The sequence below is a fragment of the Oryctolagus cuniculus genome, chromosome 7 (genome assembly GCF_964237555.1).
Source record: "Oryctolagus cuniculus chromosome 7, mOryCun1.1, whole genome shotgun sequence".
Lineage (NCBI taxonomy): Eukaryota > Metazoa > Chordata > Mammalia > Lagomorpha > Leporidae > Oryctolagus > Oryctolagus cuniculus.
This window is the reverse complement of record NC_091438.1, coordinates 81,408,501-81,424,929: the sequence shown is the minus strand read 5'-3', so window position 1 is coordinate 81,424,929 and position 16,429 is coordinate 81,408,501. Positions and strand designations below refer to the sequence as shown.

The window sequence follows — 16,429 nt, the reverse complement described above, 5'->3', positions numbered from 1 at the left end:
TTTTTCTCAAACTCTTGATGAGCTTGCATTGGATTACTATCTCTTATTTATGTTATGACTGGTTTAAAATCCTACAACATTTTGTGCTTTCTCACTGAGAAACTCATCTTACAGGACTTCTCACATGCAGATTTCTTTCTGTAATAGCATTTTTTTTACAGGCAGAGTGGACAGTGAGAGAGAGAGAGAGAGAGAGAGAGAGAAAGGTCTTCCTTTTGCCGTTGGGTCACCCTCCAATGGCCGGCGCAGCTGGCGCACTGCGCTGATCCGAAGGCAGGAGCCAGGTGCTTATCCTGGTCTCCTGTGGGGTGCAGGGCCCAAGTACTTGGGCCATCCTCCACTGTACTCCCAGGCCACAGCAGAGAGCTGACCTGGAAGAGGGGCAACCGGGACAGAATCCGGCGCCCCGACCGGGACTAGAACCCGGTGTGCCAGCGCCGCTAGGCAGAGGATTAGCCTGTTGAGCCGGGGCACCGGCCATGTGACAGCATTTTGTGATTGCATCATTTGTAGGTTCATATTAAGAGATAACTGAGGCCTCAGTAATTCCGCATGGAGGGAAAATTTAACTAAGAAACATCATTTGCAGGTGTGGTAGGAGCATCTCCTTCTCTGTATTCCTATACAGAAGCAAACGAAACGATTGACAAGCCCACAGAAGAATCACAGCTTCATCACACACACTGATCTAAAGAAAGTCATATTTTGACACAGAAGAAACTCACGGTTTCCAGTGACAATGATTCCCTGTCTCAGGGTCTTTGTCTTCCCATGTGTGAAGATGTAAGAGCAGAATTTTTCTGACTGCTTCTTGAAGTTCAATTCCAGTTGGTCTTCTGGCACTTCTTCCATACGGGCTAAGAGATTTTTATCATTTGTGGGCCGATCAAAGACAAAGCACTTCCGTTTTGGAAAGAAATACCTGATACACATTACAGGCTTGTTGGCATTTTGGATTCTGGCATTTGTTTCTGTGGAATTATAAAACAGAGCATTCATTGAAGAGACAGCAAACAAAGGGCTGAGGACTTCCAGGAATCTCTGTGATATGGCAGCTCCAGTGTCTGTAAATTTGCCTTCCAAATGTGCAAAGTAGTCATTCTAATATGCGCAAAGAATGGGGAATCCTTTTCTGCATGGAGATGAGCCTCAAGTAATTACTTTAAAGTGGAATGAAAGGTATTCATTTCAAGAGAAGAAATTCATCATGGATCCTGTTCACTTGTTGTGGTGGGTAGAGTGACTATACTCACACGATTCTGAAGAATCAAATTTGTTTGAAGTATATCTCTAATATTACAGTCCCATTAAGAAATGAACAATAACTTTAAAGTAATGCTGGGAAATAAGAATGTGATATTTTAAAAGCAGCATGAGAACAGAAAACATTCAAGTCAGTAGTGAAAAATGCTTAAAAAACATAACCAAAAAACATATGCACTATTCACTATGTTTATACACTGTATTAGAAGTAAGCTTCATGGCCTTGGCAGTTCATGACAAGAGCCTTGGGTGATTACTGACTGTCAATTATTAAATCAACAGCAGGAGTCACTGTGCACCTACCCCCCATGTAGGACCTCTGCCCTTAGTGTGTTATAATATGAGAATTAATGGTGAAACTACTACTCAAACAGTGCTCTATACTTTGTGTGTCTTTGTGGGTGTGGATTGTTGAAATCTTTACTTAGTATATACAAAGTTGATCTTCTGTATGTAAAGATAATTGAAAATGAATCATGATGAAGAATGGGATGGCTGAGGGAGTGGGAGATGGGATGGTTGTGAGTAGGAAAGAGATTATGGGGGGAAAAGCTGCTATAATTCAAAAGTTGTACTTTGGAAATTTATATTTATTAAATAAAAGTTGAAAAGAAAAAAAAAGAAGTAAGCTTCAAAATAAAGCTAATCTCACTAAAACTTGGAGATCTCACTTACTCTCAAAGTCAGCTTATACTAGAATACAGTAACTGAAGAGGGATACTGAGGCATATATTTTGTTGAATTAATGCCTATTGATAGAACTAATAAAAGAAGGAAATAAAATGTATAGTTCTTCTAAGTGCTTTTACTTCTCTATTCTTCTAAATATTACCTATGTAATAAGTATTTAATAATAAACTGATCACACATTGCCTAAAGATAAAGAAGTTGGTGTTATAAAAAAAGACAAAATGACTGTATTATTGCAGGCACATAGCACTATTTTCCCCATTGTAGTATTGAGGATATAACTATGCTTCTATGAAGGATACAGCAATCAAAGCAAGTAAAACATACCTAGTGAAAATTATTTTCAACGAACAGATCATGTGACTTCCTAGTGATTCTCTGTTTACTAACTTCCTAGTGTATCTATTTTTCTAAGAATAGAGTAAAAGGAATGCTTAAGCTTATTAAGTATCATAAATATGAGTCTTAGAAGTAATAGCAGTTATTGCAGTTCTCTCTTTTTTTAAATTTTACTGATTGGACTAAAATGGTTGATGCAATATTGAACTCCAAATTTCCCCACTGAATTTAAATCTCAAACTCTAAAAATTTTCAATAATAATTGTTAAAATCATACCCATCCATCAATCACCAGTCATCATTACCTTGGGCTTCAATCTTGTCTCAGAAAAAAAAAAATATTTCAATTGCCATTGGAAGTCCTGCTTGACCCAACCTTGTAACTAAATCAGCCATCCCCAGAGCACACTCTGATACCTGGAATCAGCTTCAAGGCATTCTCAAGGTACTCATCTTCTGTGATGGGCTGTCCTTTCAAGTTCAGTTCCAGGGTGAAATCCCGCACAGCCCACACAAAGTCCGGAAAGAAACTCACAAACTCTGCCGAGTCCTCTACCTCATCAGATGGGGGAGAAGATCTTGCCCTGATTAACTCTGTGAGTTCAGTAACAAAGCTGAAATCTCAGTTAAGGAAAAAAAAAAAAAAAAAAAAAAACAACTCTACACCACAAACTCTACACCACAAACTCTACATCTCACTTAGAAACAAGTTGGACAAACACTCTCCTTTTCCCTGTGTCCACTCTTAATGACCCAGGAAAATTTAGTTACATAAAGAAGAAATAGTCTCAACTGCCATTCTCCTAAACTCAGTGAAATATGGAAGTTCCATTTCTGGAAGGATATTGCAGCTGCTCCAGGGCCTGGTGGTTGATGGTGCCCAGGCTGTTGTAGACAAAGGTGCTGCTCAGAAGCACGGCCAGGGCAAAGATCCAGGAGTCATTCTTAGGGTCTCGCTGGAAAACCCATTGAAACAAGGGACTTATACATCTACTCTTCATTTACTCATCTATCATACATTTGGTTGCTTGTTCACACTGTGGCTATATTATAACTGAATATTAGGGTAAATAACAAATTTCAAATATAATTCAAAAATGAAATGCAGTCTTGATATACTATGACCACACTCAGTTTGTATAGATATTCAAATAAATGATAGACATTGTTACTATCCATGAAGTACTTAATAAAGTGCTTAAACATAGGTGTCCACTAGTAACTGTAGAAGTATCCCACTGTAAACATTTTTTTCTCAATAATGACTATGATAAGGACACAGATCCTATGAAATTAAGTTCAACTCTTCACAAGGATGGACCCTGCATTTGTTTTGTGCTTATAAAGTTCCATATGACAATTTCTAACCACAAAAGGATGATGTTAAAGAGCAAATACATGGGAGGCAGCAAGATGGCGGAATAGGAAGGGAGCACACTGATAGTCCGGGGAGAGACAGTTTAATAAAAGTGGAGATACTGCAGGTTCAAGGAAGAGTAGGGGAAGAAACAGCAGAAGAAACTCTTCCGGAACAAGTGATTCACAGTGGACCTGCATGGAGAGCGTGGGAGCCCACAGTTCGGGACACCAGCGGCAGACTCAACACACCAGCACTGGAACGCGAGGTGAGCCAAACCTCAATAGCCCGAGACACCGGCAGCCAAGCTGAAAGAGGAGACTAGAGGGAACGACCCCGAGGGGAAAAGTTCACCAGGCTAACTAGAAGAGAGACAGAAAAAAAAAGTGACTGATACGGACACGGGTTTCTCTCTCTCCGCTCACCTCTCAAAGGCGAGCAAGACAAAGAGCAGGTGCCATCTTGGACATATGTCATAAGCAGAGCGACCTCAGGTCTGCACCGGCCCTGAGCCTAGCAGAAAAACCTGACTCTGGGCGGGGTGAATTAACAGGAGATTAGGACCTAGTGAATTTGTGGTGCTACTGAACTGAGACTGTGAAAAAAGAGACGGTGGGGGAGAGAACTCACGGAATTCACGTGAGTACTCTCCAGAGACGCTACAATTCCATAACTTTGGCAACCCAGTGGGAGACTGAAGGAGAATTTGAGCCCACTCTGAGGGCCGAACAGATTCCCTGTGTGGTCCTTGGGAAAGAGCTTCTGATCTCTGGCTCCTGCGGGTATATCATTTGCCTGCTAACTACCTCCAACTTCGTTCAGCTGTGCAGAATTACTTCCCTTTTGAATCAAAAAAAGAAAGAAAGAGAGAGAGAGATCTACCACGCCTAACCTGGGAGTGTCACCTTTAGCACACCAAACAGAGCTCTCAGGCCACACCCATCTCAAGCCTCTAAGGCTCCATCAAAAACAGACAGTCCACTTAATCTAGAGTCATAGTATAACAAGAAAAAGCACCACAGTGAAGAAACCAAATATCTCCAATATGCCAAATAACAAACGCAAAAACCGAGGTAATAAAAACAAGGAAGTCACTATGACGCCCCCAAATGAAAAAGATACCCCAATTCAAGATTATGAAGATGATGACATAGAAGAAATGCAAGAAGCAGATCTCAAAACATTGATAAGAACATTAAGAAGTTCTCAAAAACAAATTCTTGAACTACAGAAATCCTTAATGGACAAGATAGAAAATCTCTCTCGTGAAAATGAAATATTAAGGAGGAATCAAAATGAAATGAAACAACTAGTACAACAGGAAACTGTGATAGTGACAAGAAATCATAATGAAGTGAAGAATTCAATAGATCAAATGAAAAACACATTAGAGAGCCTTACAAACAGAATGGGTGAAGCAGAAGAGAGAATATCGGACTTAGAAGACAGAGAACAGGAAAGGATACAGTCAGACCAAAGAAAAGAAGAGGAAATTAGAAATCTAAAACATATTGTCGGGAATCTTCAGGATACTATTAAAAAACCCAACATTCAGGTTCTAGGAGTTCCTGAAGGCATGGAGAGGGAGAAAGGATTAGAAGGCCTTTTTAGTGAGATACTAGCAGAGAACTTTCCAGGTTTGGAGAAGGACAGAGAAATCCTAGTACAGGAAGCTCATAGAACCCCTAATAAACATGACCAAAAGAGATCCTCACCACGACACATTGTAATTAAACTCTCCACATTGAAACATAAAGAAAAGATCCTAAAATGTGCAAGAGAGAAATGTCAGATTACTCTCAGAGGATCTCCAATCAGACTCACAGCTGACTTCTGATCAGAAACCCTACAAGCTAGGAGGGAATGGCGAGATATAGCACAGGTACTAAGAGAGAAAAACTGCCAGCCCAGAATATTATATCCTGCAAAGCTCTCATTTGTGAATGAAGGTGAAATAAAGACTTTTCATAGCAAACAGAAATTGAAAGAATTTGTCGCCACTCGTCCAGCCCTGCAAAAGATGCTTAAAAGATGTGTTGCACACAGAAACACAGAAACACGGTCATCAATATGAAAGAAGGTAAAGGAAGGAAAGCTCACAGCAAAAGATCACAGGGAATTCAAAGCATATATTAGAACTTATCTTTGGCAAATGGCAGGGCAAAGTTACCACTTATCATTAGTCACATTGAACATTAATGGCCTACTGTCCAGTTAAAAGACACCGATTGGCTGATTGGCTTAAGGAACAAAACCCATCTATTTGCTGCTTACAAGAAACACATCTTTCCAACAAAGATCCATACAGACTGAAAGTGAAAGGCTGGAAAAAGATATACCATGCCAACAGAAATGAAAAAAGAGAAGGCGTAGCCATCTTAATATCGGATGACAACATAAACTTTACCACAAAAACCGTTAAGAGAGACAAAGAGGGACACTACATAATGATTAAGGGATCAATTCAATAGGAAGATATAACAATTATCAATGTACATGCACCTAACTACAGGGCACCGGTTTATCTAAAAGATTTGTTAAGGGACTTAAAGGGAGACTTAGACCCCAATACAATAGTACTGGGGGACTTCAATACTCCACTCTCAGAAACAGATAGATCAACAGGACAGAAGATCAACAAGGATACAGTAGATTTAAACGACACTATAGCCCAAATGGATCTAACAGATATATACCGAACTTTCAATCCTACAGCTAAAGATTTTACATTCTTCTCAGCAGTACATGGAACCTTCTCTAGGATTGACCACATACTAGGCCATAAAGCAAGTCTCAGCAAATTCAAAAGAATTAGAATCATACCATGCAGCTTCTCAGACTATAAAGGAATGAAGTTGGAAATTAGCAACTCAGGAATCCCTAGAGCATACGCAAACACATGGAGATTGAACAACATGCTCCTGAATGAACAATGGGTCATAGAAGAAATTAAAAAAGAAATCAAAAATTTTCTGGAAGTAAATGAGGATAACAGCACAACATACCAAAACTTATGGGACGTAGAGCAAATATATGTCACTTTATAAATGTAACCTTAATGATAATCCTTCCCATGAGTGGAATACAACGTTGTCTGAGGCCAAACCAACAAATAAAACAGAGGTGAAGATATGGAGGCCTACGGATGTGAATAAATACCCTGTATTCAGAATGAGAAGGGATTCTGTGTGACTGGGATGTTATGGCAGTAAATAGAAAATACCTGAGATTTGAAGAGTTGATAGATAGAAAAAGGATTTGTGAAGATGAAGGGATCCAGCAGGCAAAGAACTAACAGAGGTTAAGTTGGAACTTTTAGCTCACAGTCACATAAAGGCCTTACAAAATTATCCCACCTGATAGAAGTTCTGAGTACACAGGCTGTAGTGGGAGAGGAGGCTGGAAATGAGATTCCTGTCAAGACGTAGAAAGCATTACCCTATCACAGTATGGGTCACAAGGTCAGCCAGTAGTATCTTTTGCACCACTTTATATTTTGTTTTGCTTTGATCCTTTAACAAATTTAATTACATGAATAGGTTTATGGAAAGTATCATTTATTTAAAATCAATAGTCCATATTGGTTATAATTACATAAAGATCAATAGTTTAAAACTGAATTTTTAAAATCAGTTTCTAAGTTGGTGCTTTTCTCCCATCATAAGAGAAGTCAAAGATCTATTGCTGCTTCTTGTAATTTAGACTGAGACTCATAAATAAAGTGAAAATATTGATTGCCCCTGAAACTATAAAGATAAATGCATAAAATCACCCATTACACGTTGGGGGTGGTTTTGAACAGTTCATGTTACAAAGAAGTCAGCAAAGAATTCATCTTCAAAGCTGAGAGATTGGGATTAAAAATCTAATAATAAACAGAAGTTTTTCTAAAGATGATATAACTAAATTTCTTCACAGAGGCCTTATTTTCATAGTCATTATTTCTGACTCAATCAACCTCCCATTTTTTTGTAGATTCTATTGATCTAATGGAATAGAGCTTTCTCAGGAAGCTCTTGCTAACTCAAATGATTAGATTGGTTTCCCACTTTTTGCACTGATGCTACTCTGGGTAGATTGTGTTGTAGTCTCTCCAAGTAGGCTAGACCCATTACCTTATTTACAATTTTATCTTTAGTACTTAGTGCAGAGTCCTGGAACTAACTTGTTCATTCATATCATTAATTTAAATATTTGCTCTCGCATTAAAAGTAAGAAGAATCTCTCTTCATCATATATCAAAGTGCTTGAGGCTACTAAGGTAGTTTAAAGAAACAGAATTTAACCTCATTGCTCATTATTGGATTTGCAATTAAGAGAAATGTGTCAGAAAAAGTGAAGTGATATGGCAAATTAAAATGTAAGAGCACAGGTGAGAGTAGAGAACATTCTGGACCTTACCTTTTCCACATCTCTCTTCATCACATATCAAAGTGCTTGAGGCTACTAAGGTAGTCTGAAGAAACAGATTTTTAACTTCCTGGCTCATTGTTGGATTTGCAGTTTAGAGAAATGTGGCAGAGAAAGTGAAGTGATGTGCCAGTTAAACTGTAAGAGCACAGTTGAGGGCAGAGAACATTGTCTGGCTTACCTTTTCCACATCGCCCAGGCCCTCAGTGTCCAGGAGGACCAGGGTGTGGTTTGGCTTGGAGGGGTGGGGCACGCACCACATCCAGATGCCCTTGGTTTCAGATTCTATGGTGGAGCCCAGAGGGAAGCCTGAAGGGAAGAGGACAATTAAAAAACCCTGAGAGCAGGCTGACACGGGTGGCCAGGGGTTATATTCATTAAACCTGTAGGAATACAGGCTAGGTCAGGAAAATAGGCATTCTCTGAAAACAAATTATGTATATATATACATATATATAATTGTATAAATATGTATCATAATATAATCATTACATATAACAAGCTTATATAATCACATAAAATTGTATAATATATGATTATATATTAATCATATATATATTATCTTCTAAAGAAATGTTTTTTCTTTAAAAGACTCAAACTACATCTCTTGGTAGAGCTGGTAGAAGTCTACTACCCCACGTCATCTTATCTGACACTAAAGAGCTCTCCTGCCTCCCAGCTTCTCTTAGGGTTCCATCAGTGGGAAGCCTCACAGGAGACAGGAAGGCAGGCACATGTTGCTTCTGCTTCCACCTTGCTGGGCCTCAGTCCTCCCTTCATGTGGCTGCATCCAGTGGTGTGGTCTTGACCATGATCTGGCATCAACTCTTGCCTGTCTCTTCAGGCTGGAGGGATGATGACGCCCACCCGGACATTGTCGTTGCCCTTCCCTGGTGCTCTCTGATGCTGCAGTGTCTCTCTTTACCCCACACAGTCCCCGGGAGATCCCTCCATGGAACTCTCCTCGATTATTTTTGAATTGATTGTCCGTTTCCTGCCAGAAGATTGTCCGTTTCCTGCCACAACTTATTCTACACATTAGGGTTTGTGTTTTTCTCACTCCTTTCTCTTCCCCTTCAGCTTTGTATTCTTTTCTCTTCTTCAAGCTAATTATGAGTCCTGTGTCATTATCCTCAGGAGGGAGATGTAAGTTACGGGAAAGCAGCACAGAGCTGTGAGTCCTGTTGGCCCTGCTTTCCACAGGCTGACGCCCAGAAGGAGATGATTTGAGGTTCATGCCCAGGAACCAGTGGATGGTATTTTCTGCCCAGCAGCATTTTGACCATCTGTCTTAGGCCAATGTTTCCTCCATATGATAAAAGAATTTGAGTGTTTAAGTCTCTTCACATTTTTCATAATACACAAGTTCCATGAACATTTTGAAGAATCTCAATCACAAGAATTTGAAAAATTGTGCACCAAAAGTAACTTACCTTTTAGTTCTATATTCTATATCCTTTCTGAAGTTCCTTCCTATAAACACACAAACACACACGCACTCACTCACACACATACACAAAGAGTCACAGAGTAAGAGAGAGAAATAGTGATCTGTTTCTGCTTATGAACCTGGACCAGGACAGTTCAGATGTTTAAAGCCTTTTGAACCACAGACTCTCTTAGTAGAGTACAGAGAATTTGCTATATTGCTATTTAAGTATGTCATGAGTGAACAATAAGAACAATGTTGTTGATCCTTTAATTCTGATATCTGTCTCTTACAGTTATCAACTCTATCATATGGGACATGTACTCTATAGAATACTATACAGCAGTAAAAAAAAAACAGCAAACAATGAAATCCGGTCATTTGCAACAAAATGGAGGAATCTGGAAAACATCATGCTGAGTGAATTAAGCCAGTCCCAAAGGGACAAATATCATATATTCTCCCTGATTGGTGACAACTAACTGAGCACCAAAGGGGAAACCTGTTGAAGTGAAATGAACACTATGAGAAACAGTGACTTGATCAGCCCTTGTCCTGACTGTTGATGTACAATGTAATACTTTATCCATTTTAGTATTTTTTTTTGTTCTAGTACTATTGGTTGAACTCTGTAATTAACCCATTCTTAGGTGTTCAAATTTTAACTGAAAAGTGATCCCTGTTAAATATAAGAGTGGGAATAAGAGAGGGAGAAGATGTACAATTTGGGACGTGCTCAATTGGACTTGCTCCAAATGGTGGCGTTAGAAATGTGCCACGGGATTCCAATTCAATCCCATCAAGGTGGCATGAACCAATGCCATCTCAGTAGTCCAAGTGATCAATTTCAGTTCACAATTAATCACACTGATAGGTCTAAGAGTCAAAGGGATCACACAAACAAGACTAGTGTCTGCTAATACTAACCGATAGAAGAATCAAAAAGGGAGAGAACGATCCAACATGGGAAGTGGGATACACAGCAGACTCATAGAATGGCAGATGTCCTAAATAGCACTCTGGCCTCATAATCAGCCCTTAAGGCATTCGGATCTGGCTGAAGAGCCCATGAGAGTATTTTAGGCATGGAAAGCCAAGACACTCTGGGAAAAAAAAAAAAAAAAAAAAAAGACCTATATGAAAGATCTCTGCGAGTGAGATCCCAGTGGAAAGAATGGGGCCATCAAAGAAGGAAGTACCTTTCTCTGAAGGGAGGAGAGAACTTCCACTTTGACTATGACCCTGTCTGAATAAGATCGAAATCGACAAACTCAACAGGCTTCCATAGCCGTGGCAACTGATGACTAGAGCCTAGGGAGATTACTGACGCCATAAACAAGAGTGTCAAATTGTTAAGTCAACAGATGGAGTCACTGTGTATTTACTTCTCATGTGGGATCTGTCCTTAATATGTTGTCCAATGTGAAATAATGCTATAACTAGTACTGAAACAGTATTTTACACTTTGTGTTTCTATGTGGGTGCAAACTGATGAAATCTTTACTTAATATATACTAAATTGATCTTCTGTATATAAACCTAATTGAAAATGAATCTTGATGTGAATGGACTGGGAGAGGGAGCAGGAGATGGGAGGGGTGCGAGTGGGAGGGAAGTTATGGGTGGGGGAGCCATCATAATCCATAAACTGTACTTTGGAAATTTATATTTACTAAATAAAAGTTAAAAAAAGCATATGGAATTCCAACAAATTAAAGTGTATTCTACCAACTGATGATGAAGAATGTCTCTAAGAGAAAATTAATGAGAATTACTTAGGAGTCAATGGAAGATTGGAAGTAAAAAGGGGAGAAGGAATAAGAGAGGAAAAAGAAAAAGGTGAGAGGAAGGTTGGGAGGGAGCAATTGAGGGAAAGAGTATGTGAGAGAGACAGAGATGGAAAGCAATTCAGGATCTTCACAATTCAGTTGAATGAAGTTCAGTCCTTAATGATGTTGAGCCAGGCAGGAAGTCAGTTATTAGGGGAGAAATTTTTGCATAATTTTTACAATAGAAACAACAAATAGAAGAACAACCACATTGTCCCAAATGTCAGTAAAACCAAAGAGAGAACTGGTAGGGGAAAAAAAGAAATTTCATAAGCCAGGAAATACAAATGGCAAATCAATGTGAAAACATGCTCACATTCAGTCATCATGAGATAAATAGTATATAACTACACAGTCTAGAGATAAGCCAAAATTTTAAATTTGTCTCATGTTACTAAACTTATGTAGTATATGTATTATTGTCCATTGCTATTAAAAAGCACAGAAATTGCACAGAAAGAAATTTAATATTATCAGAAAAGACTGAAGACACACATTATCTATGATTCTCCAATTGCATTCCTGGATATTTTGTAAAGGGAAGATTTGTACATATTCACCAGAATATAAATACAAGAACATTCATGACAGCCTCATGCATGAATGATAATAGCTAGAAATAATACCAATGTTCATTAACAACAAATGGATAAATAGGGTGTAGTATTCTCAGACAATGGCACAAAGTATCATAGCATAAATAAGTAAGTTGTCATTATATATATCATATGTAAAGGATTCTTAAAGCTTTTGCTAAGAGAAAGATGAAAGATACCCAAGACTACAAACACTATAATTCCTTGTATATAAAGTACCAAAAGAAACGCCAAAGTGTACTGATGTTAGAGTGTATACAATAGGCTGTAAGACTATTTTTTTAAAAAGCAAAAGTGAAAGGAGTGTGCCTGAGATACCAAAATATTGATGAATATTTTGATGAATAGTGAGAGTGTAAGGGGGTATTATTTGGACCATTTGATGGTGATAAAGTTTTATTTCTTGATACTGATTACGCACCATTCACTTTATCTTTATTAACTTTATGTACATATGTATGTTATATATTCTTCTATATGTATTGGTTTACATTTTGCAATGTTTAAAGTGGAAAGAGAAGGGGAAAAACTTATGATGGCATGAAGCAAAATAGAAGGCATTGTAGCTCAATTTTAGTATTGGATATACAGTAACTCTACTATGCATGCTCCTGAATATTTACTTTTTAAAACTTTTACAATTTTATGTGCAATTTGAACTAAATATATAGCTTATGGAAAAATGGATATAAGAAGAAAAAGGAAGTAATTACTGCACCTCACCTCCTAGGCATTATAGTGGAAGGGATTAAGGTGACCAACAGGTGGTTGGAACAATGGGTAAGACGCAATTTGGGACAAATTTAGTACATATCAAAGTGGCTAGGTTCAAGTTCCACCTCTGTTTCTGATAAATTCTTTACTAGCACATATTGTGGAACGCCAGGCACCTGTGATTCCTGGATAGGCTTCTAAGTGCTTCTGGCCTCCCTCAGCCCTAGCTGTTGAGGGCATTTGGAAGTGAACCAGAAGATGAAAGATCTCTGTCTGTCTCTCTGTCTCTCTGCTCTTCAAATAAATATAAATAAATAGTAAAAATGCAAAGAAAATGAAGTGGAGTGGATCTTTTGAAAGGGTTGGTGAATTCTTCATTAATGGACCAAAGAATGAGATTCACTGGACACGTGGTTGAGGTAAAACTTAGGAAGTGAGAATTAGATGGTTTTTTTTTTTTTTTGGGGGGGGGAGTCATGCTCTTCTTTAAAGTGACACTAGACAAGGTGTTATCAGCATGTGTTGTCACTGGTGCCAAGTAAATGACCCTTGTCCCAGGCCCACACTCACCATGTTTCTGTCCAGCAAGGCGATTCATGAGGTAGGATTTTCCTGTACGATACAATCCCACAATGGCCACTACTACTACAGGTTGAGATATCTGGTTAAGAATCTCCAGTGCTTTGGGATTCACTATCATTTGCTCTTTCCTATTTTCGACCAGACACACGGGGGCCTTCATGGTGAATTCAGTTGCCATGGTAACCTATAACCCAGAAAATTCATTTATTAGAAAATAAGATCCTGAAGTCATAGCTAGTATTTATTTGACAAAAATGTATATAGGGTTTCCGCTTGTGGAATATGTATGCCAATTTGCTGTGTTCTGTATCTCTAAAGGAAAAATCTTTCCTCCAGCATGTCAAGGCCTAGGACACATGCCTCATGAACAATGTCTTATGGTTTCTACAAGATCTCTAAAAACTCTGCCTTGGTTCTATTAGAATAGAACAAGAAAGGCAAACTGCTAATGTCAGTACCTTAAGAACACTAATATAATATTTTGGGGGTAAATAGAGACAGATTATGACATGAAGGAAAAGAAGAGTGCTCAGAAAAAGATTGTAGACATCTCAGAAAAGTTGTGTCTATCATTAATTTCCCAAATATTTCATGAGTACTTGCTATTTACTGGGCCTTGTTCTAAGTGCTCAGTGTTAGGCAGTGAGCTGAATTGATATCAATTCCTGTCTCTTGGAGCTCTCCCTAGTGAGGGGAGACATATAATACACAGAGGAAATGAAAAGAAACCAGGTTAAGTATGATAAGTTCTCAGAAGAAAATATACAGAGAATAAGAATGGGGAGGGTTGGGGATTGAGTATATATTTTGGAAATCCCTGAGAGTCTCCCAGTGAATTGGATCCCAGACCTCGATGAGGTCCGGTTCAGTGACTCGTGTGGCATGAGCACGAAAGATGAAGGATTGGAATAATTGGATAAATACTGGGACCAGGAATTCCTGTAATTGGGATAAACAGATACTGGCTGTCAGTGATGGGGAAGAGATGCAGGAGCCAGGGTATCTGGGATCTGCCCAGCTATGACAGAATCCCTCATCCTGGTGAAGAGAGAGAATGGGTCAGGCAACAGGAACCCAGAGCTGTCCCGGGATGTCACAGCACAGATGCTGCTCTTGGACTGCCAGGATGCAACCTTAGGGTTCAAACACCCATTGCCTGGAAATGGACTTCACCTTTGTAAGCGTAGACTTTCTTATCAGTGTTACAGGAAAGCAATGATGACTGCCCGATTCATTCATGTGATGCTGAGAAAAACAGAACCTCGGTGAAAATATTTTTAAATTTTCAGGGATAATATTTTCTTCCTACAACAAGCAAGTTAAAATGTATTAATATATGGGCCGGCGCCATGGCGCACTTGGTTAATCCTCAGCCTGCGGCATCGGGTTCTAGTCCCGGTTGCTCCTCTTCCAGTCCAGCTCTCTGCTGTGGCCTGGGATAGCAGGTGTTCGGGCCCCTGCACCTGCATGGGAGACCAGAAGGAGGCTGCTGGCTCCCGGCTTCGGATCTGCACAGCGATGGCCATAGTGGCCATTTGTGGGGTGAACCAACAGAAGGAAGACCTTTCTCTCTGTCTCTCCTTCTCGCTGTCTGTAAACTCTACCTGCCAAATATATAAATTAATAAATCTATAGAAAATGCATTAATATATTCCAATTTGTAATTTAAGATGAAAATTACCAAGAAATCATAAACATCATGGATATCTGTTAAAAAAAAAAACGAGCAAGTTGTTTTTTAAGAACCTTTAACTATACAATTTCTCTTTCTCTTTTTTTTTTTTTGTAGGTAGATGGCTTTGTAGGTAGATGGGAGCAGAATTTGGGAAGTGAAACAAGAGCTATTCATTGCTATGCACAAAACAAAATGAACTACAGGATTTTTTTTTAACTCAAAGTAAATAATAGTTTGGGGAAAGAATTTTTTTTTTTTTAGTTTCTAAATTTTTCTTAGTTTCTTTAATGCAAAGTATTCTGAGAACGCCCAAAGCAAGAATTAGGTTCTCTGTTTTTTTTACAAAATTGTCACTGATATAGAAAAGTCAAACTTAGAGATTAGAATTGTCTAAGGTGGGAATCTTTGAGTTTCTCCAAATGCACAGAAGGGGGCAGGCAGCTAGGAAAGGAGTGAGCAGAGAAGCAGGGTTGCAGGAAGTGAACCAGAGCAGCGCCTCCGCAGGGGGCTGAAGGTGGGTCTCTGCGGCCCTTTAGGTAAAGGGGGGTGGGATCCATTCCTCCAAGCCCCGCTCTGGAACTTTTGCTGCAGCCTCAGGTGGAACCCCGGCAGGTTCAGCGCATACCGGGGAGTCGGGGCAAGACCTTTGGCCCAGGCAGAGACGCGGGGCCTCCGGGAGAAAGCCTCCGCGGGCCACAAGCTAAGGTCTTGGACTCTGTCCTCCCGCCGCCCCGCCCGCGCCAGCTGCCGGCGCAGAGCCTAAGCTGGAATCCGTGGTGGTCGCTGTCAGTGAAGGGAAGGGGCAAGGACGACCAAGCACTGCCGCGCACTCACCGGCCAGGGCGCCCCAGTCAAGGCCAAGTTCTCTGCTGCCCAGGCTCACCTTTAGGGCTCTGCTCCCGGTCTGGCTCCTGGTAAACACTCTTGATGAGACGAAAATAAGCCACACCTCACCTTTCAACTAAGAGTCAGTAGAAGGAGAATCGAAATCGAAACCACACTTGCTAAGTTTTTCCTGGTTTGTGGAATGCGGTTCCAGGGAGGTCCAGGCTGCCTGCCAGTTTCTGAACCTCTGCCCCTGCTTCTCCCAGCTGGAGCCCCTGTGTCTGTGTCCAAACGGCCTCCCTTCACTCAGACAACAGCATCTTTGCCACATCTCTGGTGGCCACCGCAGGCATCGCCTGGGTTACACCGCACACTCCTGGGCTAGCTGACTGCCCCCGGAGAAGAGGTCCAGGGGCTTGCCCAAGGCCTGGCAGGGACAAGCGCTGTGTCCTCTGAGATGCAATCCGGAAATGCTTGGCAAGGGGCTGCTGGAGGGGGCGCCCACCCTGGCTGCTGCTGGGAGTTGCTGAGGAGACACAGGCAAGCACCCTGTGTTCCAGGCAGGCCTCAGAAAGGGCCCCTTCACACCTCCCAGGCCCTGGGAGGGTGGCTCAGGTAAGCTGAAGAATGTGTCTCAGTTTTCCCTGGGAGCGCCCACTCCGGACCTTCTAGGTTCCCACTGAAAAGGACAATTCTTTCCATTCCTTAGATGTCACAGCG

The 16,429-nt window shown here is 40.3% G+C and overlaps 1 protein-coding gene across 5 annotated transcripts in view; it reads right to left on the bottom strand.

The window, feature by feature from the left end:
* The window catches only part of LOC100346985 (guanylate-binding protein 7), a 178,907-nt gene extending 162,776 nt beyond the window's left edge, over positions 1 to 16,131 (bottom strand). The window contains exons 1-6 of one of the 5 annotated variants that reach the window (XM_070078095.1): positions 15,768 to 16,131; positions 13,198 to 13,393; positions 8,241 to 8,368; positions 3,139 to 3,248; positions 2,710 to 2,906; positions 726 to 971 (exon numbers count right to left, since the gene is read on the bottom strand). In XM_070078095.1, coding sequence (XP_069934196.1) covers positions 726 to 971; positions 2,710 to 2,906; positions 3,139 to 3,248; positions 8,241 to 8,368; positions 13,198 to 13,387 — 871 coding nt within the window. In that variant the 5' untranslated portion in view covers positions 13,388 to 13,393; positions 15,768 to 16,131. Of the gene's footprint in view, positions 1 to 725; positions 972 to 2,709; positions 2,907 to 3,138; positions 3,249 to 8,240; positions 8,369 to 13,197; positions 13,394 to 15,718 lie in introns of all 5 variants that reach the window. The other 4 variants (XM_070078097.1, XM_070078094.1, XM_070078096.1 and 1 more) reach the window with 4 other exon arrangements.
* Between the last annotated feature and the right edge of the window lie 298 nt (positions 16,132 to 16,429).